General features: G+C 46.9%; 1 protein-coding gene across 8 annotated transcripts in view; it reads left to right on the top strand.

Annotated features, from left to right (window-relative positions):
* DCUN1D4 (defective in cullin neddylation 1 domain containing 4) overlaps nucleotides 1–24,205 on the top strand; it is an 80,542-nt gene that overhangs the window by 2,444 nt on the left and 53,893 nt on the right. Inside the window, exon 1 of one of the 8 annotated variants that reach the window (XM_012768753.3) lies at nucleotides 7,427–7,566. The exons of 4 other annotated variants lie outside the window; for them this stretch is intronic. In XM_012768753.3, coding sequence (XP_012624207.1) covers nucleotides 7,542–7,566 — 25 coding nt within the window. In that variant the 5' untranslated portion in view covers nucleotides 7,427–7,541. Of the gene's footprint in view, nucleotides 1–7,426; nucleotides 7,567–9,337; nucleotides 9,463–12,608; nucleotides 12,753–24,205 lie in introns of those variants that run through there. 3 more of the 8 variants (XM_012768755.2, XM_012768752.3, XM_012768757.2) reach the window with 3 other exon arrangements.

The raw sequence follows: 24,205 nt of genomic DNA, 5'->3' as shown, positions 1-24,205 counted from the left end.
GTAACAAAGTAAAATGTGAGCATTCAGGTTAGTTGGAAGAAAATATTTTTCAACTTTTGGGTGAGTGATTGGTTTGGGTGCTTGTGTGTTTGTGCATGTGCAGGCCTGCATGTGAACATATGTGTGTGTGTCTCTGAATTCTTTTCCTTTGCCATTGTGGAACCAGAGAATTTTCCTAAGTGCTTGGATTCATTGCTTTTCCTCCCACCAACGTGGCTCCTATGGTAGCCCCAACTGGGGGTTCAGGTGTGAGCGTTGGCATGGGGTGGTCGGGACAGCTCACCTGGTTGTAGGGTTTGCAATCTGCTTAGTCACAGGTTTTTTTTTTTGTTTTTTTTTTTTAAGAAAGAGTCTCACTTTGTTGCCCAGGCTAAAGTGAGTGCCGTGGTGTTAGCCTAGCTCACAGCAACCTCAAACTCCTGGGCTCAAGCGATCCTCCTGCCTCAGCCTCCCCAGTAGCTGGGACTACAGGCATGTGCCACCATGCCCGGCTGATTTTCTCTCTCTCTCTCTCTCTCTCTCTCTCTATATATATATATATATATATACATATATTAGTTTCTCTCTCTCTATATATAGAAACTAATATATATAATAACTATATATAAACTAATATATATAATCTATATATAGGAACTAATATATATTATATATAAACTATATTTATATATTTAATATATATCAACTATATTTATATATAAACTATAAATTATATATATAAACTAATGTATATATTAGTTTCTCTCTCTCTCTCTCTCTCTCTCTATATATATATATATATATATATTAGTTGGCCAATTAGTTTCTTTCTATTTATAGTAGAGTAGAGACTGGGTCTTCCTCTTGCTCAGGCTGGTTTCGAACTCCTGACCTCGAGCGATCCTCCCGCCTGGGCCTCCCAGAGTGCTGGGATTAGTCACAGGTTCTTGACATCCGGCCTGCTCTTCTCTTCTGTAAGAGAACAGGAAGTTCTTACTTCCAATAACACGTTATCATCACCGGGGAAGTGAGCATGTATTTTGCACAGCTCCTGTCCTCCTCTGCCCTGCCCCCGTCTCCTACTGCCGCCTGCCTTGCCCGTCCCCTCTCCCAGAATGCTCTGCATTGCCATACATAATGAGATGCTCGGAGCCCCCCCCCCCCACATCTGGAGATGGATGGGGTCCCCTGTACTGGCCTGAGATGCTGTTAAAGAGACACTGTTCGTGGAAGCAAGCCAGGGAAGGTGAGGAGACAGGAAGAGCCAGACAAGACACAGAAGCCATTGTCCAAGGAAAATGGTTATTCTTTCTGCCCAGCCCCTGCTAGCTGGAGTCATTGGAGCAATGCTATATTTATGGAAGTCACCAGAAAGGTCGTGCATTGTTTAGATTCAATTGGAAAATGATACCTTCTGAGATCCGATGTAATGTGGCACCATTAGGACTTGATTAGCTCCATGCCGAATGAGGTGAAAACACTCAATTCAGAGAAGAACATGTGGTGATGAATGAATACATTTTTTTATTCAAATACTCCGCTAATTCCCCAGGCAGGTGTGATTTCCATAAAATAAAAGGCCCTGGATAAAAAGGGCAACAAGGAAAAGAGTCAGTTTAAGCATCTTATGACTGTGCTGGGGAAAAAAGACGAGCAAAAAAGGCGTATTAAATGCTACCCTGAGGGGGGGGGAAATGAGCATTTATTGAAACCTTAAAATCTGTACCCCTATAATATGCTGAAATAATATATATATATAAATAAAAAAATATATATAAAAAAATAAATGCTACCCTGATAGCTGTGGGTCAAGAAAGATTGAAAGTTTGAAATAATTTTTAAAAATAAATGAAATTTTCTCTATATTCAGGAGAGGCAAAAAAAAAAATTCATTGCTAAGTGAAATTAAAATTGAAATGTGGATGTCAAATGGAAAATTCTTAGCTCTTCTGAGAGATCTCTAAGATGGCTGCTTTATAATAATAAAGATTATAGGATTACAGGATTTTCTACAAAATGTAAAAGTATGGACTCATTTTTACTTGAGATTGTCCCTAAGCAGAAAAATTACCCAAATGTACCTCACAGGATTGCATTCAGTTCACAGGGAAACATGTGAGGATAACGCATAATTGGTTCACATGCATTCATTCCTGCGTCCCTGGCTTACTTTTATAAATGCTTTTATGTATTTTATCTTGGGTAGCCCTGATTCATCCCTTGAAGATATTATCCTTATTTTTATAGATGAAGGATCTGACGCCAAGACAAGTTTAATGCCTTGTTCAAGGGTTGTTAAATGGTAGGGTCTGGGTCTTAATCCAAGGGTAATATACTTGAAGATATTTGCCTTCACCTCTGAGATAGCAGATTAAAAATGTTTTATAGCAGTAACTATGGCTCTCAGGGAAGGATTAGATTACTTCAAAGTACAAGGAAGAAAAATTTTTCATTGTGGGAACACAATCTATGTCTCTATCCACTACAGCCTGTTTACTTTCTTAGGGTACCATCTTTCTCTATTCACAGGAATTCCCTGTATCCATTTAAACTCCTAGTAGCAATCAGTCTTCACTAAACTAGTTTTCAAAGAGTTTGAATGACATGACATTGATACTGGGTACTCATTTTTTGCTGTGTAGAGTCTCACGTTTCTGCTGCAAGCTGGGCTAACTTCACATTGGTGGCATGTCCCAGTGAGGGATGCTTTTGCAATCCTAGCTCAGTGTTCACTGTAAACTCTAAAAGCCAGCGACAAAGGAAGCCTGGGAATAAAACACAGTGACTATAGAGTCAGCTACTATCTTAGGGGCAAAGAAAGATTTGGGGTGACAAGCTGGACGTGATGCGGAAGGGTTGATTTAGGAAGGCGATGAAACTGTGGAGTGTCACAACCACCACCACCCCAACTACATTTTTTTTTTTTTTTGAGACAGAGTCTCCCTCTGTTGCTCAGGCTAGAGTGAGTGCCGTGGCGTCAGCCTAGCTCACAGCAACCTCCATCTCCTGGGCTCAAGCGATCCTCCTGCCTCAGCCTCCCCAGTAGCTGGGACTACAGGCATGCACCACCATGCCCAGCTGATTTTTTCTCTATATATTTTTATTTGACCAATTAATTTCTTTCTATTTATAGTAGAGACGGGGTCTCGCTCTTGCTCAGGCTGCTTTTGAACTCCTGATCTTGAGCGATCCTCACGCCTCGGCCTCCCAGGGTGCTAAGATTACAAGCGTGAGCCCCACACGACTGGCCCCAACTGCATTGTTTACTGGGCATTACTATGTGCCAGGTACTTTTAAGTGCTTTACTTATATACATTCATTTAATCCTCATAATATCCCTATGAGGTGGAGCCTATTGTTTTCACTGTTTTGCAGATAAAGAAACCAAGGCACAGAGATGTACAGTAATTTCTTTTTCAGTGGTGGAGCCACTGGGATTTTACCCTGTGCTCTCTGTGTTAAAATCCAGAAAGACTATGTTCTGCTTCTGAAAAAAATGGCAAACGTGCTCCCAAGGCTAACAGACCCAGAGGAGAGCTGGTTCCAGAAGGTTCTTGTCAATTTCACCTGTTAAGGTTTTTTATTTTGGGCGATACATTATAGCCCCAGTGGAGGCTGATGAAAAACATGGAAGGCCCTTGAATATCCATAATAAGCCCACATTACAGAAGCATATTAATTCTACAAAGTAACCTGTGCTGATTATAAAGAGGCCACTTGCTTGTGTTTAAAATTCAGTTTTCTGGCCAGGCAGGGTGACTCACGCCTGTAATCCTAGCACTCTGGGAGGCCGAGGTGGGAGGATTGTTTGAGCTCAGGAGTTCGAGATCAGCCTGAGCAATTGCGAGACCCCCCCCCCCCCGTCTCTACTAAAAATAGGAAAAATTAGCCAGTCAACTAAAAATGAAAACAAAAATTTAGCCGGGCATGGTGGCCCATGCCTGTAGTCCCAGCTACTTGGGAGGCTGAGGCAGGAGGATCGCTTGAGCCCAGGAGTTGGAGGTTGCTGTGAGCTAGGCTGATGCCATGGCACTCATTCTAGCCTGGGGAGCAAAGTGAGATTCTGTCTCAAAAAAAAATAAAATCAAAAAATAAAAAACATTTAGTTTTCTGACCTCAAGGGTAAGATGGGAGAAAGGAAAAGTATAGTAAAGGAAGACAGATAACAACAATGTCATCTTTTCAGCTTGTCAGTTGTCACCAGTGTGAGGAGAGGGGTTTCCTTGGCACAGTGACGGAAATATCTACCTCTGGGATCTTTCCATTAACCTGATCATTGGGACTTGAGTATATGGAGGTTTTGAAAAATGAAAGCAATATGTTTATTATCCTAATAGCAGCTGGCAAGTGGCGATTTGCAAAACTGTTGTATATATCTATGTAAAAAACAACATATGTTACAGTGACAACGTTCTTTGTCAATAAACGTTTAAGAGATGAAACTGGTTCCCAACAACTCAGGCCTCATTGGTTAAAGGGTTAATTCCAGTGAAACTGAATAATTTTCCAGTTCTCAGTTGATATATCAAAGCAGAGAATTTATGATATTCGGCAGAACCTCGATAGGTACTCTGGATAAATAATCTCATTAAAGAACATACTATGAAGCAGGGAGTTGGTGTTGAGATAAGGTCAAAAGGGTAAAACAGATAAGAATTTAGTAACCTAGAAGTGAGCTTTCTGACTCATACTTTTCATAATCTATATCTACAAAGGCAGCCCATGTGGCTAGATGTTCATCCCTAGAAAGAGGCCTGGTTTCACTATCTTTTAAAAGCACATACACATCTATGTTATTGTATCCTTATTAATAATCTCTGAGGTATATAGGGGCATATGTTAACCTGATTAAAAAGAGAAGGAATTGAAGCCTAGGATTATTATACACAGGGAGTTTCACTACTTAGGGGCACTTTTACTTATTTAGCCTCAGTTTTCTTATCTGTAAATTGGGGATAATATTAGTACCCCACTGAGCTGTTGTAAGGTTAGGTAGAATAGTTTATAAGTACAGGATTATTAGACTAGTACCTGTCACATAGGATACATAAAGAAAAAAGTTGTCATTATTTGAGACAGCAAATTTTCACTTGGCTGAGTTTAGAGATATAAACCATCTTGCCATCTATGGATATGTTTACTATTTTTTTTTTTTTTGGTTTGTTTTTATTTCCATATCCTGGAAATCCACTTAGCCTGACTTTTTATAACTAGAGGAGTTCCACAAACTCTCTTACTGTAATCTCAGGCCAAATTAATTCCTCCCTGCCATGTGCTCTTTCTCATTCTCTTGAAGTCTTACCAGGGGCACGTTTATCTGTCTGAGCAGGCCAAACTTTATATCAAGCCCAAAGCGTACGGGACAAGCACGCTATAATGGGATTTGTGGAACTGGAGAGAGAGTTTAAAATGTCCTTGAGGAAAAAATAAATTTCTCAATAAATTCCTCTGCTGCTCTTTCTCTTACTAGACTTTTCTATATCAAATTCAAACCTAGGCTTAGGGGCATTTCAAAATATATCTCTAGCACTTAGTACAGTGCTTTCAAATACAATAGCAGAAACTGGGAAACTGTTACTTGAAGTGAACTGAATGTTGACTGTACATGAAATTTTAGCTCTGGAAGGAACCCTAGCAAGGATCAGATCCAACTTCCTCATTTTAAGAATATGAGACTTGAGGTCCAAAGAAGTTAAATGTCTATCTAAATCCAAGTCACTATGGGCCACATGCAGGTATTTTTGCCCATTTGTTTTTTTATTTCAGAATAAGAAATGTGCAGTGTGCATAGGAATTTGTTCATAGTTTTTTTAAAACTATAGTCCAGCCCTCCAACGGTCTGAAGGACAGTGAACTGGCCCCCTGTTTAAAAAGTCTGAGGACCCCTGGACTAGGCAGTAGTCATGTCAATTTGTTTCCTAGATGAAAAATAAGCTAAAAACATAAATGGGATACAGAAAGCAGGAGCAGGTTGCCTGCTCAGGACAGTCTCATAACTAGATCTGCCCAACAAGGAATCCTCTGGACTCAGAGTCCAGAGGCACCTACCACCGCGGGCCACTGAGGCAGGCATACACCATGTTACAGGTGGGACCGGTAGGAATTGTTCCACGAGAGACTCTTGCCTTGGGAAGGAACCTAAAGTGAATACTAGATAACATTCAGGCACAGTTCTGAAATTCTATAATGAGATACACCGATTCAGAAATGTCTGAATGATAAAAAAAAATACGACATGACTAAAATTATAAGCATTTCATAAAAAAATTTTTTATTTTTTAAATTTTTAATTAAAAATTATTTATATCAAAAATCATTTACTTATTTTTAAGCGTCTTTTGTAGCAACTTGGATGGGAAAAATTTATTTTTTTTATAACTGTGATTAATAAACTGTCTTTATTAATTACAATTAATTAACAATGCTTTATTATTTATTAATTTTGTTTTATTTATTTTTATCTATTTATTAAATTATTTATTTATTCAACTGTCTTTAATAAGAGAGAAATCAGGGATTAAGGGAGAGCCTATTCCAGTGGGACTGTCGTGGGGGACACAGGACCTGGCTGGTCCGAGCCACTCCTTTCAAACATTTTGTCTTCTTTTGGTGTCACGTGTGCTCTGATCTGGAACTCGGGCTGCGGGAGCCCGGGCCGCAGGCGGCCTGCAGGGCTCCGGGGTCTTCCCTCCGCGGCCGGGGCAGGGCCCTGGGGCTCGGGGAGGAGCGTCGCGCGTCGCGGGCGGCGGCGGGTCCCCGGTTAGCGTCCAGAACCGCCGTCCCGCCGGCGTGACGTGGCGCGCGTCGCGAGGTGGCTCCAGGCCCCCGGAGCGCGCGGTGACTCCGGACGAGCAGTGCGTTTCCAGGGCGGGGAGGCGGTGGGCGCGGCGGGAGGAAACGGCCGGCCGGCCGGGAAGTCCCCGTCAGGGTCTCCCGCAGGGCCGCGCTGAGGCGAGGCGCGGGCGGCGGGGGGACCCGGATGCGCCGCGCGAGGCGCCGGGGACGCGCGGGCTTCCCCGCTCCGGGCAGCGGGACCCGCGCCGCCCCCTCGGTTCCCCCGGGGACACTCGGCGTGCTTTGTTTCCGACGCCGCCGGCCCCCCCCCCGTCTCTCCCGGTTGGTCTCCGGCTCCGCCAATCCCTCCCGCCCCGGGGCGGGGCTTCAGGGTCAAGGTGGACCAATTCCCCAGCTTCGCCCCTACACGCGCTCTCGGACCCCCGGGGGTGACTGACAGCAGCCGGGGCCAACCGGCTCTTCCGGAGCGTGGCCTCCGCCGGGGGCGTTACGGAGACGGCGCCCCAGGACCAATCGCCTCGCACCGCCGGGGGCGGGGCCTCCTTGCCAGCTCTGGAAAGGCGCTCGCCGCACTCCTCTTGTCGAATGAGAGACGCGGGGAGGCGGGCTCTCAGCCGGGGCTCGGCCAATGGGGAGGGCGGGCAGGGCGGGCTGGGCGTGTCAGGCGGCGGGTCCTCAGCTGCGAGCCGAGGTGCGGTGGACCGGTGGGGGGACCGCGAGGCGAGCGCGGGAGCCCGGGCGGCGAGCGGGGTGTGAGCTGCCCGAAAATGCACTCGGATGCCGCCGCTGTCAGTGAGTAGCGGAGGGCGGGCGGGCCGGCTGCCGGCGCTCGCCGCTCGGCTCCCGCAGCCCCCGCCCGCGCCGGCCGTCCCGAAGCGCGCCGGGAGCCCCTGCCCGGGAGCTGCCCTTCCCTGCGGGCCGGCGGGCGCTGACGCCGCGGGCGGCGCGGGCGGGGGCGCGGGGCCGGGCGGGCGGAGGTGAGGGGTGGGGACTGGCTCCGCTTCAGGGCTGGGGGAAGGGGCGGGACGCGCGATGCGGGCCCGGAGTGCCCGGGGCGAATGGAGGCGGCGGCGCCGGCGGGCAGGGCCGGGGGTGGCACCGGCGGGCGGAGCGGGCGGGCGGGCGAGCGGGGCGCAGGGTGCGGGCGGCCCGCAGGGCGGCGGGTGAGTGCGCGGGGGCGGGGACAATGGGAAGCGGGCCGGGTGGCGGGGGTGGGGAACAATGGGGCGGGGGCCGGGCGGGCGAGGGGACGAGGGCTGCTGTGGCGGGAGGGCCGGGGCGCGACGGCAGAGTTGGGGCGCCCGGCGGGCGGGCGTTGGGGCGGCAGTGGTGGGAGGGGAAGGTGCGGGGCTGCCGCGGTGGGACGGCGGGGCGGGTGCGGGAGAGGGGGAGAGGCGGGGAGGGCGCGGGGCGGCGGGCTGCGGGCAGGGGTGGGGAGGAGGCGAGGCGGGGGTGGAGCTCGCGGGGAGAAGGGGAGGCTGCGGCAGGGGCAGGACCGTCACGGCCAGACTCCGTCCGGCGCCGGGCTGGGGGTGCGGGGCCGTGCGCTTGCGGGAGGCGCGCCCTCCCTCCGTCCCCGCGGTCCCCGCAGCGGAGCCCGGCGCCTCGGGGTGCGGGCCGAGCAGGGGCGGGGCCGAGGCGGAGGACGGGGCAGTGCCCCGAGCCTGGCGCCGGCCGCGGTCCCCCGAGCGGCGGGAAGCGAGGTCGGCGCGGGCTGCGGGGTTCCCGCGGCGGGCGCCGGAGGGGCCGGGCCCCGCAGGCCGGGTGGGGGCTTCGCGCGGGGGCGCAGGGGTCGGGGTCCCCGGCAGCCCGTGGGTTTGGCAGTTTGTGACGCAGTTGCCTAATTTCTGGCCACCAGGCGCGGGGGCTGGTGCCCGGGGACCTGCTTTTCCCGGCGGCGAGGGCCGGGCCCGAAGCCCCGCGCGGCGTTTGCGGGGCGCCACTTCCCCCAGACGTGCGGGGAGGGCGCTTCAGGGGTTTCCTTTAGGGTCCGGCTCCGGTCGTCGGGGAGAAGGGGAAAGGCGGCCGCGCGGAATGCTGGGACTTGTAGTCCGGGCCGCGGTTGGGCTGGGTGCACGTGGGTAACCGTGGAAACGAGTCCCGGCATGCAGCGCGCCTCCCTTCGCGGCTCGCTCGCTCGCGCTTCCTCACCGGGCGCCCCGAGCGCGCTCCCGGGGTGCAGGGTCCCCTGGGACGGGAGCGGCTGCTCCCCGGCCCTTCTCCCCGCGTCGCGTCGGCGGGAGACGGGGAGCCCGAGCCAAACACACTTCTTTTTTTTTTCCCACCCCCCACACTGGTGTTCTTGCTCCCCGAGTTAGTCATTCCCCGCCCGCGTCTGGCGGCCGTGCAGGAGACAGGCTTGGTCTCGAACCCGGCGCGCGGGCTGCGAGGGGACGTCCAGTCTGGAGCCGCGCGGGCGGCGGCCTCGGTGTGCGTGAGCGGCGCTAGGTCAGGACGCCGAGCCTGACAGGGTGCCGGGCCGCGGCGGAGGCGGCCGCGACCCTGGCGGAGACGATGGCGCGGGCGGCGCGCGTCGGTGCGTCTGCCGGGGCCGCTCGGGTCGCCCGGGCGCGCGTGAGGGGCTGCTCGGGAAGGGGCGCGCTCGGACAGAGCCGGGCGACGGAGGTGGCCCGACGGAGTGTAGCGTGGAAGCGGCCGCGTCCGTAGAGCCCGCGCGAAAACGCGAAGGTGAGCCCAGGCGGTGCGTGCGTGGCGCCTGCCGCTACCAGAGGAGCTCGGCGAGCGCGGGAGACGGGGGAAGGCGGACCGGTAGGCCGTGGGGAGCCGTAGAGTGTTCTGTGCTTGCTTGTTTTAGCTGCAGGCTGCAATTCCTCCTCTCTTCGGTATTCTGGCTGGCCCTGATGGCCCCTAAACATCCCATCCTCCCCCCTGTGATTTGCAGGCCGAGGGCTGCAAACTTGTCGCGTACCGGCTGTAAGACTGACTCAGAGATGACACCGGACTGCCGCGCTGGCGTAGTCCCTGGAGGGAGTGTTACGATGCCCCTGAGGATGACCATTTTACCAAGAATTAACTGAGGTTGAGAGACCATTTGGTGTGGTTGCGAATACACCGAACTCTTGTACACTCAGGTTGTTTGGTTCCTTTAACGACACCTGAAGATTTGGGCAGTGTTTTGTGTGGCGTTTTTTGTGGAAGTGATTTATAGCTGTCATGTTTTTGTACTTGATGCTTTGGTGAAATACGCAGGAAATCCTTCGTAATATGTAAATATGTACCAAAAGTGCGTTTAATTCTGGAATTTGCTCTTGCAAAGGGTAGTTAAGGTGATGAGGTTGAAAAATATACAAGAGCTGTGTAATTGTCTTCGAGATGGCATTTTTAAAGAAAATATGAGTCTAGTCATAGCTTTCTCTTTTTCTTTTTTTCTGTTACATCCCAAAGGACAGGCGCCTTTACAGACGCCCAGCCCCTTTTTCCCCATCCTGTAAAGCCCTAGGCTCCTACTCAGTATCAGCTTACACTTTCTGCTCTGTTTTTTAGGTTCCTCTTTGATTTTTGGCCCTTGGGAAGTTCCTTTATTTTGAACTTAGCTCTGCATTTAAACGGATGTTTCTTACACTTTACCCGGAATTTTTGACCACTTTATATTGGGAAGGATTTTTAGGTAATCTTGCCTGTAACATTGTCAGAAAAGAAAGCCTGCCTCATTTTGTCTACCTTAGAGTACTTCTGTACATTTACTCTCTTTTTCCTCGGTTCTTGCCTCCAAGAAGTGCCCCTACTGGCACTTTATATTTTTTTCAAATTTTGTTGTCCTCCCCTTTTCTATTTTTATCTTAAGTTGCTCCCAACAGCTCTTATTAGCTTACTGCCTTCTTTCTGGCTATTATGTAGCCATCTTGGTTATCATCATCTGCTAATTATGACTAATAATTAATAAGTAATAATTCTGCTAACTCAGCAACATAAAAATCAACCTGTCAGGAACTGACCTCAAGATGATGTGTTACAAAATCAGTTAGGATGCCTTCGGCAAATAACAATACTCAGCTAGAAATGGCTTGAATTTTAGGGCTTATTGTCTAGTAGCAGGAGGTCTAGAAGTAGGTGGTTCTAAAGCTGGCGTGGTGGCTTAATAATATTATTAAAGATCTAGGCTCTTTGTGTGTTTTTCTTCCTTTCTTATTAGTATTTTGGCTTTTGATGCTCAGGCTTATTCCCTCATGTTTACAGTATGGTTGCTGCAGCACCAGACATCATACGAGAAAGAGGGAGGGAAGGAGCCTATTTCCTCACAACTCCCTCTTAACAGAGAAGAGCCTTTTCCAGAGGTTCACTTTGGAGACGTATGTTTCAGTATCATTGGCTCAAACTGACCTCATGCTGCTGCTAGTCGCGAGGGAGGCTGAGAAAGTGAAAGTCCAGCATTTTTCAGCTTCCGAAACAGGATATGGGCTCCGTGAGGGTGCAAGAAGGTTGGGGAGAATGCTTTGGGGGGGCAGCATGCAGGTTATGTCCTTGACCCAGAGACTTTGACCACCTGTCTTTGGCTTTGTCTCAGTCTTTATTTCTCTCTTCTCTTCTCTTTGCTCCCCCCTCCCCTCCCCTCCCCTCCCCTCCCCTCCCCTCCCCTCCCCTCCCCTCCCCTCCCCTCCCCCTTTCCGTTCTGAGATGGGGTCACTGCAACTTTAAATCCCTGGGCCCAAGCGATCCTCCTGCCTCAGCCTCCCTAGTGGCTGGGACTACAGGTGTGCACCATCACATCTAACTAACTTTTATATTTTTTGTAGAGATGGAGTCTCTTGCTGTGTTGCTCAGGCTGGTCATGAACTCCTTGCCTCAAGCCTCCTGCCTCGGCCTCCCAAAGTGTTAGGATTACAGACATGAGCCGCTGTGCCTGGCCTTGTTGATTTATTTTCTGCCTTATTCTGAAAGAATTGGGTGACTTACTAAATATAGATAAAATCCTGTCCAAAGAACGAAAATAAATTACATACAGACTTACAGGTGTACAGAAATACTTGCCATATTTCATATGGTGGAAATATTTGGCTCTGAGCTTCCTAATAGTCAAAACAAAGAGGAAAACAAAAGTAATAAACTTTATTCATTTGGTTAATGAATCTTTAGTAATTTTTATAACCCATACTGGAATCCTAGACATTTTTTATCATCTCTTTACCAGGGCAGAGTTTGCATCTCTTCCCGGGCCTGTCCTCTATTTCCAGTACGTATTTGTCATGCCCGATCCAGTGTGTCTTACATTGTTGTAATAACCAGCAATCCTTTTTTATTTTTATTAGCTTTTAAAGACAGAGTCTCACTATGTTGCCCAGGCTGGACTAGAACTCCGGGGCTCCAGTGATCCTCCTGCCTCAGCCTCCTGAGTAGCTGGGACTACAGGCACGCGTCACCATGCCCGGCTCTCACTGCCCTCAGCGCTGCTGCCGTATAAATGAACTTCACTGTGTCCCTTTCTAGCAAACTCTCTCCCTCCATCGAATCTCCCAAGTACTGCTTGCTTCTGTTCAGTTTTATGTTATTTCACAATAGCTGCTTATTCACTTATTTCTCCCCTCCCCAATTTGATCGTTGCCCCCTTGAGATCTGGGACCAGGATTTTCCTGCTGTCTACTTTGGCATCCATCATGGTGCCCTGCCCAGGCCCTCAAATTTGAATTGAATTGAATTTAAATGGTCAACTATTGAACAGTGAGGGAATTATCTAGAACATTTAATCCTTCTTGCTGCTGCTATTCAGCCTGCTTCTGAGTCCTCTTTCATGGTCTTTAGATTTTTCTTCAGGGAATGCAAACTTTCACTTACTATTTCTTTGCCTTTTTTGTTCGCTCAGAGTCAGATATACGTATTTCTTTTTCTTTTTTTTTTTTCTTTTTTTTTTTTTTTGTACTGCCAAGTCACTGCAACGTATTTCTTTTTCAAATACTTGCAGATATCAGTTTTGAAGAATGTCTGCGGCATGGAGAAATTCTCAAGGGGAGAATAAAACGCAGGTGATGTGCTGGGGGGACAGAAGGAATGCTTGCGGACGTGCACGTGTCCATTTCTGGTCCGACCTCAGAGTCCTGCGTGCAGAAGGGTGTGGGGCGGGTCAACAGGTCTGATTTTAAGGGGGCCTAGAGTGTTTCTTCTTCTTGTTTTATAGCCATATTCTGGTCCTAAGGATTTATTTCTTAATTAACAATATGGTGAGATCACCGAAAGGCTTGCTTCATTTAGAAAGCAAAATGTGTAAGTTGGAGGTAAAAATTACAGAGTAAAATTTTCTGTAGTGAATCTGGCATTAATGCTGAACTTTTTATAGTCGGTCTCCTTGAATTGGTCTTAATAGCTCTTCTAGCTTGTTCTTTTTCTTATTTTGAAATTCAGGTTAGGAGAAGTACCTCTTTTTTTTTGTTTTGTTTTTTTGACGTGTTCACTTACTTTAGTAATAATATGTATACGATGTTATCAGCATGGAATGTAAGTTCAGATTAGACAAAAGGATTTCACAAGTATAATAAAGCATTCTGGAGTATATCAAGGTTTGTGAATGTCTGGCCCAAAACTAGCTTGCTCATAAATCATTAATCGCTCCCATTTTAGGCTATTTGTTTAGTTTAACATTTCTAATTGTTACAGAGAAAACAAACAGAATGCACACACTTTATTTCAAGGTGACATTTAAAAATTACTAATAACAGCAGCAAAAGTATAATTTTGCAATTACAAAAGAGCTAAACTGGAATCCATAAGTAAGTTATTCACTTGCTTACAATTGTGATTCTGAAAGAAGTACTGCTACTTTGCAGCTCTGTTACAAGCTGTCTAGGTTTGGTTTAAACACATACACATACACTTTTCAATTGTGAGAGGCTTTACAAATTATATCCCATGTACTTTTTTTACAGAGTTCTAAAAGAGCCAACCAGTCCCCGAAACTGAAGTACTCAACCAGTCCACAAGGCAGGCAGAAAAAAGTTAAATTCACTGGGGTAAACAGGACTGCTGTGTAACATCCAAAGCATGTGATATTCTGTAGCAAACTGAGAGTATTTCAGGGGTAGCCTGCTGGGTTTTTTAGAACTAATTTCATTTAATGATTTAAGAAGGTGGACATTTTAACATCGCCAAGTGCACTTAAGCGACAAGTTTCTTTTTGTGTTAACTTGACTCCTGTGAATGACCTAGTTAGTGAACTAGTCACTAGTAATTTGGTTACCAGGCAAATCAAGCCTGCAAGAAAGGAAGCCAATATTCAAAATACTGTATTTTCTGAACCCATTCAAATAATTTATGTTTGACATAGATAAAGTAACCTCAGTAACTAAAGCAAGCTCCTCCAACAAGCCTAAGACAGCATCTCTTCTTCTGAGGTTTAGATTTTGCCTAGAATTCCCAATACATGGGATAGCCCATGGCCAACAGTCATTGCTCCCACTGCAAAGCCTTGGGCTGCCACGCACGTGGGGATCAGGCGAAGGGATATTTTCATATTCCCCGTGCTCTTCAGTTTATATAATCCATATGCAACAATTGCTGCAAAACTTGGCCATTCCAATGGGGACAAATGGTGCCTTTTTAGCCTTTTCAGATAAGTTTGGATCCCTGATCTTCATCATATGAAGAAAGAGAAATGTCTGTGTCAGTTGGCATAGTGATTGCTTGAAGAATCTTGCAAGAGCGAGACAACCCCTTGATGGTCCAATCTGCTTTGAGCCTAGCCCGCCCGCTGTATTTAATACCTCTTGAAATTATTCTTTTAAGCAGAACAGAATGTGTTTTAAGAAGAAAAACATTGAAATACTTTTTTTTTTTTTTTTTTTTTTTTAAGACAGAGTCTTGCTCTGTCACCCAGGCTGGAGTACAATGGCTTGATCATAGCTCACTGCAGCCTCCAGCTCCTGGGCTCAAGTGATCCTCCTGCCTCAGCCTCCCGAGTAGCTGGGACTACAGGTGTGTTCCATCACACTCAGCTAATTTTTTTTTCTTGTTTTTTGTAGTGACAGGGTCTTGCTATGTTGCTCAGGCGAGTCTCAATGCCTGGCCTCAGAGATCCTCCTGCCTTGGTCTGCCAAGGTGCTGGCATTACAGGTGTGACCCACTGCTCCCAGCGCTTTGAAGTACCTTTTAAATAGAAGTATTTTAACAGTCATTGCATGGCACTTTTGGATCTAAGGCTCTTTTTTTCTGTAGTGTCTGCTATTTCAGGGTTGAATTGGAAACACTGTTAATGAGTTATGTTCAGTCTAGGAAGGTAGGCTTGTAGTTTTGGAAGTTAATTAATATACCAAATAAAACAATTATATGAAAAAGACTCTGGCCTTCCCTAAACAGCATTACCCATGGGTATGCTTTATTTTAGTTCTGTCTTTGAGGATGTTTTTCTTGTGAATGAGTCTTGCTGGCCTGTACATCACTAGGGTTTGCAGCGGCAGCTAGTGATCCATTTGTGTCGATGATGGGCACTGTCAGTCTTCTGGGGCCTCAGCTCTTGCTCCGATTGGGGAATTCCTGCCTGAGCGGGCAGAGCTACTCAGACACACGCATCTCAGACTGTGACTCTGAAGCTAGTTTGGGGAAGGGCTGGGTAGTGATGGCAGCTGTGCCGTTTCTGGTCCAGTCCTGGTCGTGATGATGGTGCAGTCTGCTCTGTGCCCTTAAGCATTGTTATGGCCAATGGGCCTGGTTCTCTGGATTTCCTAGAGGTTCTGTGAATTAATAGCTACCCCTCCCCGCCCCCCCCCCCCTTTTTTTAAATCACTATTCTGTTTGAATTAGCTAGAGTTGGTTTCTGACACTCTCAAGAATTCTGACACTTGGCATCCAGATGTGTCACTGGTGAATTGTCTGGTAGGGGCCCTCACGGGGAAGAGCAGTGGTGTGTACCTGTTCCCCCTGCCTGCGTGTGGACTGCATTCAGAGGTGACCCGGGGGCCTGAAGGGGACACAGGTGACATCAGCCGTGGGTCATGGGGGCTGTGGTCAGGCAGGACTCGGAACCACACGCCCGCCTGCCCAGTGGGTCTCAGGTGCTGCTCTTTGCAGCCGCCTTTTCCTGCTTACCTCTGTCTCTAGAAAGTTGTGATGCGTGGGAGCTAATGTATAACTTGTGCATTGTTTGGGCTCTCACTTGTGAATATTAGCTATGGAAATACGTGTGTGTTTTTTTCTTTTGGTGGAATGTTTATTTTGTTTAGCCAAAAATTATACCTAATAGTCCTAATGGCTTTTTAGTCAACTTTATTGATATGTAATTTATATATTGTAAACATGTATTCATTTTAAGTGTAGTTTGATGGAGTTTGTATGTAACTGAGGTAACCACTACTAAATTAAGATACAGGACATTTTCATGACCCCACAAAGTTCCATCATGACCCCAATAGTCAGTACTTCTCCCTCTACTCCCCCACCACGATTTATGTCTTTTAATATATATCATTTCAGGTCTGCTCCATATTAGTTGATGATTTGTCATTTTGCTTTTCATGGGGATATTACAGTTTAAAAAGGGATGACAAGTCTTTTTTTTACTGAACTATTAAATCTAAAGAAAAAACGATCAGTGCTGTATAAATTATAAGTCTGATAATTAATACTTTACCATATGGGATTGTCTTGAGTTAGATGACTTGTTCTGTTGAAAGGTTTTCCAGGACATGGCTTTTCTTGCTGTTCTGTGGCCCACAAACATGCAGTGCTAGGATTTGTTCCATGGATGTGATGTCGTGTAAGTGTTACCAGGGTCAGGTTGGGAGGCAGGATAGCACAGTTGTTAGGTGTGGGTCCCGGAGTCAGAATGTCTGGATTCAAAGCCTCGCTCTGCCATCCTCTGGCTGTGTGACTGTAGGTGAGTTACTTAACTGCTGTTTGTGCGCTTCAGAGTCCTCATGCATAAACACTGCCTTCTGCAGGGTGTGGAGTTGTTGAGCCACCAGGTGTGCATCGAGCACCTACTATGTACCAGGTGTGTTCCTCATTGTTCATGAAGCCTTCCTCCTAGTGTGGGGGAGGGGCAGAGAACAGGCGCATCACGTAGCATGTTAGAAGTGGCGTGTCAGTTCTGTAGGGGAAGGCAAAGCAAGGAACAGGTGGGCACAGGCACCCTGTGTGTGTGGGGGTGGTCAGGGAAGGCCTCACTGAAGGTTTGAAGTGCAGACCTACCTGCTGGAGCTGAGGGGCCGTTCTAGGCCCAAGGAGCACAGGTGCAGAGGTTCAAGGGGCAGCAGGCCTGGACTTGGGGACCAGCCAAGAGGCTGCATGCTTGGTTGCAGTAGAGTTGGGGTGGGCAGAGGGAAGAAAGTCGGGGGCAAGATCAGAGGTTGAAAGGAGAGAAAACACACAAAGTGTTTTTGTTGCCAACGATTACTGCATGACAGCAAGGAACCCTTGCGAGGAAAAGAGGTTAGTTATAAGAAAGAAAAGCACCCAGTGGGGCAGTCCCACGCTCAGCCAGCCAGCACACACTGGAGGGGTTTCTCGTTGCCAGGCACTGCTGTTGCAGGCGGAACCGCACCAGGGTCCCTGTCTTGAGGAGCTTGTCAGTGAGTTCAGTGGTGGAAGCGGAGAAGTCATGGATGCTCAAGTGTGGGCTGGGTAGTGCCTGCTAGGTTACATGCAGGCCTGGGGGGTTAGGGACCTGTGGGAAGTCAGTAAGATTAGACTTCAGGGCAGGGTTAGCAGTCGTCATGTGAGTTTAGCCTTTGAAGTTGTGCGCATGTGCAAGTGGCACATGGGGTGGAGGAGGGTGCTTTCCAAGCAGAGGGACACTCTCTTGGTGGGGGAGTGGGTGTTTGGATGGCTAGAGTGAAGGGGCCGGAAGGACTGAGCAGAAGCACCAGGGAGAGAGCTCGAGGGGCAGGGAAATGAGAGACGGAATCCCAGGGAGAAAGGAGGAGCCCAGGGATCAGGCAGGGACTACCGTCTACGGTGAGAACCTAGGGTCTATTCCAGCTGCTTTGCCTGCCTCAACTCATTGCACCCCCCAACCCTCTGCCGTAGGTTAAGGACTGCCGTTCTGACAGTTTCACAGATGAGGACGCTGAGGTGCACAAAGTTTAACCTTCTCAAGGTCACCCAGCTCCTAAGTGGTGAACTGAGATTCTAACTCAAGCCTTCCAGCTCCAGGACCCAGGCGCCCCTCCCCGCCAGTGAGATGGTTCTCAACATGTTGTTGTTTTGGTGCTTTTCATTTAATCCCGATACAAACTCTGCAGGTGTAGTTGAAATTCCATTTTTTTGTCACTGGCTTGTGAATGACGATGCAGAGCCAGTTGATGTGATTATATCCATTTAGCTTTTGGTTCTTCTTGGACTGAGTCCCAGGAGGATCAGGATTTAGGATTTCTGAATCCCTTCTTTCCGACTTGTCTTCGTCCCCTGTTGTTTCAGCCAGTTTGCTTGCAATGGCAGTGGGCTTTTTTAGAAACTGAGTCCAACTGGGCAACTGGAGAAGTGTGGCAAAGAAAAGTATTTCCATACTTTTTCTTAACTCGCTAATGAAATAATCTTTTTTAGCCTTAGGTTTTTTTTTTTTTTTTGAGACAGAGTCTCACTCTGTTGCCTGAGCTTAGAGTGCCGTGGCGTCAGCCTAGCTCACAGCAGCTTCCAACTCCTGGGCTCAAGCGATCCTCCTGCCTCAGCCTCCCAAGTAGCTGGGACTACAGGCATGTGTCACCATGCCTGGCTAATATATATATATATATATATATATATGCACACATATATATATATAATGTATATATATATGTATATGTATATATATTTTTTTAGAGACGGGGTTTTGCTCTTGCTCAGACTGGTCTCCAACTCCTGAGCTCAAACGATCCTCCCGCCTTGGCCTCCCAGAGTGCTAGGATTACAGGCATGAGCCACCGCACCCAGCCTAGTCTTAGATTTTATTTATTTTAATAGACATGTTTAAAAATACTTCAGAAACACACTTTTTCTATTTTTAATATAGGAGATATCTGACAACATTGTAGGAAAGCTAGAAAACGTAAAACCTCTTAGTAAAGCTGCTAACAGTTTTTATTAACATTTTTGAAATTATTTTTTCCTTTTTTCTGTAGTTTAGGGTAAGTTTGAGTATTTTCCCCCTTTAATATCTCTATGTATGCAGTTCCCCAAATTAGACCACAGATTACTTGCTCTTAATTATTAAACAGGAAACTGAGGGTAGTTGTACGTTCAAGTCCGATGGCTGTTGAATGAATGGTCTCGTCACTTTGTTATCATTCTGCCCTGTCTGTACTTTTTGCTGTTCTAGATTCGGTCTGTCTTGGTCTCTTGTGTGTTCTAATAATAATAGGGATAAAAATAATCAACCTTGATTGGTGCATAGTATGGACCAGCACTGTGCTAAGTGCTTGGCGTGCACCATCTCATTCAGCCCCCCAGGAGCCTTGTGAAGGGGTCCTGCTGTTTCAGCTCTCCACATGGGGACACGGAGGCACCGTGAAGTTGGATACCATGTGCAGGGTCACTTAGCTAGGACTGAGTTGGAGCTGGGACTCCAACCTAGGGCCTTCTGTCTCCAGAGCTGACATCCTTCAGCCTAAATCTGGGCTCTTGTCACTTGAGACTAAAGGATGATTTTTGCTCTCAGCTACCGAGTGGATGTGTGGTCTTCAGTGGGTAGCACGGACCACTCCTGCTCACCTTTAGTAGGTGGGTAGGACGGGGTGGGGAGAAGGAGCCTAGGGTCCTTTGTACCTCGTCACGTTGGAAATGCCGCCAGACTCATGTCTTCAAGCGACTGACTCCTTTGAGATGGCACAGGCAGCCTGGTGGGTGATGGGCGCCCTGCCTCTCGGGGCGGCTGGTTTCTTCTCCCAGCCAGCCAGCCAGCCCCTTTGTGGGTCCTGGGAGACTTGGAAGGAAAAAGCCAGCAGCGATATGCTCGGATGGCTTCAACTTTGGGTCTGGTGTTCAATGAAAACGCTGAGTCACCTGCAGTGCTCCCCTTATCAGCGGTCCCCTTTCCATGGCTGCTCCTCTTGGCTCTTGTGCCTTGTAAATAGCAAATATTTGTTGATGAGGAGATTGAAGTTAACAACTTCCTCACCTGCTTACTTTTGCTGCTTCTTGTTTTCCTGCAGCTTTTCAGCTGCATTTTGAGGATGTTGCCACGCGCTGCCGGGTGGATGAATGAGTTCGCTCCCTACCTGGCAGTGCCGGGGTTGTTCCAGGAGCGGGCGGCTGCAGGCAGCTCAGGGGTTGAGTTGAGGGTGGGGGATAGAGCGCTCCTCCCCCAATCACCTGGGTTGCTTGAGCTCATTGACGCCCCACTCTCATTTTTATGTAATTGATCTGGATGGCTCCCCAGCTGATTCTAATATCCGGCCAGTGGCTTCATTTAAATAGCACAGTTAGGGAGCCGGGTTTGGTTTGGGCTGTGGGGTACGGGTTCAAGAGATGCAGCAGGTCTTCTGCAGGCCCTGCGCTGCTGGGTGGATGGCACAGAGGCCACGCCTGCTCGCCTGAGACCTAGTCGCCAGCGCTTGGTGTAGGGCTGCCTGTGCCAGGCCTGCTGGAAGCTCAGTGCAGCCTCGTTAACTCATTTCATCCTCGCAGTGACCTTATGAAGTAAGCACTGTTTTCATCCATTCTTTAGAGAAGTTCCTGCTTCAAGCAACGAAAGGCATGTAGTATGAAACTGACCCATAAACCTAGCTTTTGATCTTTCCTAGTTTTCGGGTGTGGAAAACTCACTTCACCTCTTTGCGTTTTAGTAATTTAGCCTCAAATGTGAATATATTTGTTTTTGCAAATGAAACTAAGACCTGTGCCATCTCGCACAGCTAATGACTACCGTTGGTATGCAGAGTTGTAAATTGGTATTGTAAATCTTTTAAAAGACTAGTTTTTGTGGTTTCAACAATAAGTAGATTTTCCTTTATGGTAGATTTTATATTCCAAGTCATTTCAAGGTAGAACACATTTTTAAATTTTTTTTCCTGTTTATTTTTAATCTTTTATATCATTTAATTTTATTTTTAAATTCTTTTTTTTTCTTTTCATTTTTTTACCATGAGAAATTGGTTTGAATAGAACACATTTTTGTAGCCTTTTTTCCTTTGAATTGCATTATGTACTTTTCATTTAAAATTGCACTGTGGTCTTTGAGAGCGTATATACATCCGCACTGACGTGTGATCTGACCTGCCTCTTCACGTTCTGGCTGCCGGAACCCACCAGGATGCTGAGCAAATCTAGCATCAGTGTTTTAAACTTGCTCAAATCCTGCCGCCCTAAAACCCAAGCCCAACACTCGCTCAGACGCACGTGCATTTGTAGTCTTCCTTCACAGCCGGTTTATTGCACACGTGGTCTTTGCTGTCTGTTTTCTCATCTCCTGCTCTGTCTGTCCTCAGCCCACTTCTTTCTGGCCTCGGTTCTGTCATTGCAGTCTTCTCTGAGGTCATGGAGTAACCCCCACGCTGCTACACCTAGTGACTATTTTGAATGCGTTCATTTCCCTGTTCACTGGCATCTGCCTCCTGCTGGGCTTGTGCTATTGGAGGTGCAGGTTGCGTATCCCAGACACAAAAACCTGAAATCCAGAATGCTCCAAACTCTGAAACTTTTGGAGCTCCAACATGACTCTCAAAGGAAATGGTCATTGGAGCGTTTCTCATTTTGGATTTTTGGATTAGGGATGCCCAGCCGGTAAATATAATGGGAATATTATAAAATCCGAAAGAATTTGAAATCTGAAACACTTCTGGTCCCAAGCATTCGGGATAAGGGATATTCAACCTGTATTGGGTTAGAGGGGTGACTACAACGAAAGAAAGCCCCTGTCCTCATGGAGCTTGGGCTCTAGGAAGAATGACGAAGATGGAGATATATATAAAATACAATGTCAGGATCATGAAAGACTGCATGCTGCATGAATCTGTTGATATAGAAAGTCCAGCATAGACAAACCTGTAGAGACAGAAAGTAGATTAGTGGTTGCCTAGGGCTGGAGGGGTTGGGGAGAAATGGGGAATGACTGCTAATGGGGTGATTAAAACGTTTTGTAGTTAGATTGTGGTGAAGGTCGCACAACTGTGTGAATATACTAAAAACCATTGACTTGTACACATTAAATGGGTGAATTCTATGGTATGTGAATTATGTCTCAACAAAACTGGAAAAATATCAGGCAGTGGTAAGTGCTATGAAAAAGTCTGAACCTGTTGGGGGTATGAGGTACTGCTTTGGATAGAGAAGTCAGAAGAGACATTTAAATAGACAATGCTCAGCTGTGGGGCCTGTGAACCTCAGGGGTGGTGGAGGCAGAAGCATAGTAAATGCATTCACGTGAGTATTCAAGGAAGCATGTGGCTGGAATGCAGTGAGCAAGGATAAGGGAATGAGATGATTTAGCTCAAATTGCGTTGGGCTTTGTAAGGAATTGAATTTTTTTTTTTTTAATGCTGCAGTAACAAATCCGGAATCTCAGTGATTGAAGTCGAAAGTTGTTATATACGTGTCCTTTCCAGGTAGTTGGGGGGTTTCTGCTCTGCGTCACTGACATTCTCATAGTCAGTCTGGGCTTCTGCTTCTGGCAGGAAGGAAACAAGGCAAACTTAGACGATGGCTCTCAACTACAGCGCACCCTTGGCTTTAATAACATATATATATTTTTTTCTTTTTCCATATCATTTAGCAATACTGACTTTTCAGGTGGCTTGGCTGTGTGACCCGTAGCTTGGAGCACCCTTTAAGCATTCCCTGTAGAATCTCAGTTAGAATGCAAAGCCCTGCACCATGAGATCATGTTCTTGTTCTGCCCCAGAGACATTTAAAATGAGCACTGGTTTTGATAACCTTTAACTTTGTCCAGTTTTGTTTTGCTTTTTTCGCAACAACGTGGTCATTATTTTGTCCTCTCCGTAGCCTTAACAGGTTCATTTCATCATTTTCATTGTCATCAAACAGTATTTATTAAGTGGATAGTGCTTTATTTAAAACTTTTGTACCTGAGCACATCACTTGCTGATTGGTAGCTAATAATAAAATACTTTTATTAAGCTCTAGTGACCAGCTGAATGAAATGTATTTAAAATAGAAATAACATTGGTGTTATACCTTTTCTGCATCAGTTTTTCTCTTAAAAAATGTTGGTAGATTATTTTATATTTAGCCAGTTTTAATATCTTTTTCTTTAATATGAAATTACTTTAAGCTTGTGTGCTTGATTATTAACAGCTTTGGGCAGGAAATACAGCTGCTTTATTCTCTTTATGGAATGTGAAGATAGATTGGCGTTTTTGCTCTGACTAGAAATAAGCTAGCATGAAGAAGTAGCCTTGGATTGGGCATTAGAAGATGTGTTATTCCCAGGTTGACCACAGCTAGCTGCCTGGCCCTGCTTGCCGAGAATCAGACAAAAGGGCTTGGAGCATGGAGCTCCTCACTCTCTCCTCCCCCACAGGCCATCCTATTGGTTCTCCTTACAGTGCAATAAAATTTTATGTAGAGGTTGGTTCTAAAGTCCCTGTGTAAAGTGAAAATCACCTGTGTCAAAAATACCATTGGAAATACTTGCAGAAGATACCCCATTGGAGATTGTCTCCGATAAATCCAGCACGGCCAGTTCCTTCCGCCAGCACCGGGACAGATTGCTGGCTCTTCAGTTGTGCGCCAGTTGAGGCAGCTGGCTTGCATTGAGGGACCATGTCTTATGAAAAGTGCATCTCTTTAAATACTGTACTCATACGGCGTTGTGAGATGCCCAAAATGTGATTGGCGTGTGGAAACTGAGGCCACCTGCCTGACTGTTGTGTCCTGTCTTGTGCTCATTAAGTAGATGGGAGGGCAGTTACCAGGACAACTGAAATTTCTTTTCTTCTTGCTCCCTCGCTCCCTCTCTTTTTTTAATTTTTTATTTTTTTGCCAAATGAATAAACTTGAATTTCTGTGAGTTAAATGTCTATTTTCTGCGACTCCACTGTGCTTAGGATCTCTCCTCTCCACTTGTACAGCCACTGTCTAACTTAAGGCCCTAATTATTAAGAGACCCTAAATGGCCACTTTAAATCCAGGTCACCCATCATGAACGCTGCACATTTATCCTAGAGTGATCTTTCTAGATAATTCTCCTGATCAGAACACTTGAGTGGCACCTAGACTCCCAGGAGGGCGTCTCAAACTTCCCCACCAGTGTTTTGCTGTGCAGAGGTGGGCAAATTAAGTACTCTTAGCTCAGTGTGTTGAAATGTTTTTTAAAGTCTTTTGCTGTAATCATATTTGTTTTTGTGTAAAACTGTTGTAGGTGAATTGCCATTCAGTAGAATTGATGCTGCTTGAGTGTGCCATGTTTATCCGTTACATTTGTGTGTCCCCTGGTGGCCCAGTTGGAAATACTGATCCTTAGGAGATTAAATCCAAACTCTGAAGCAGGATTCACAGGTTCTTCATTTTCCGACCTTTGCTTTCCTTTTGTCTTCTCTTGCCATGATACTTCTCACAT

The sequence above is a fragment of the Microcebus murinus genome, chromosome 26, assembly GCF_040939455.1.
Source record: "Microcebus murinus isolate Inina chromosome 26, M.murinus_Inina_mat1.0, whole genome shotgun sequence".
Lineage (NCBI taxonomy): Eukaryota > Metazoa > Chordata > Mammalia > Primates > Cheirogaleidae > Microcebus > Microcebus murinus.
Note: the sequence above shows the minus strand (reverse complement) of the source record. Positions and strands in the feature narration are given on the sequence as shown.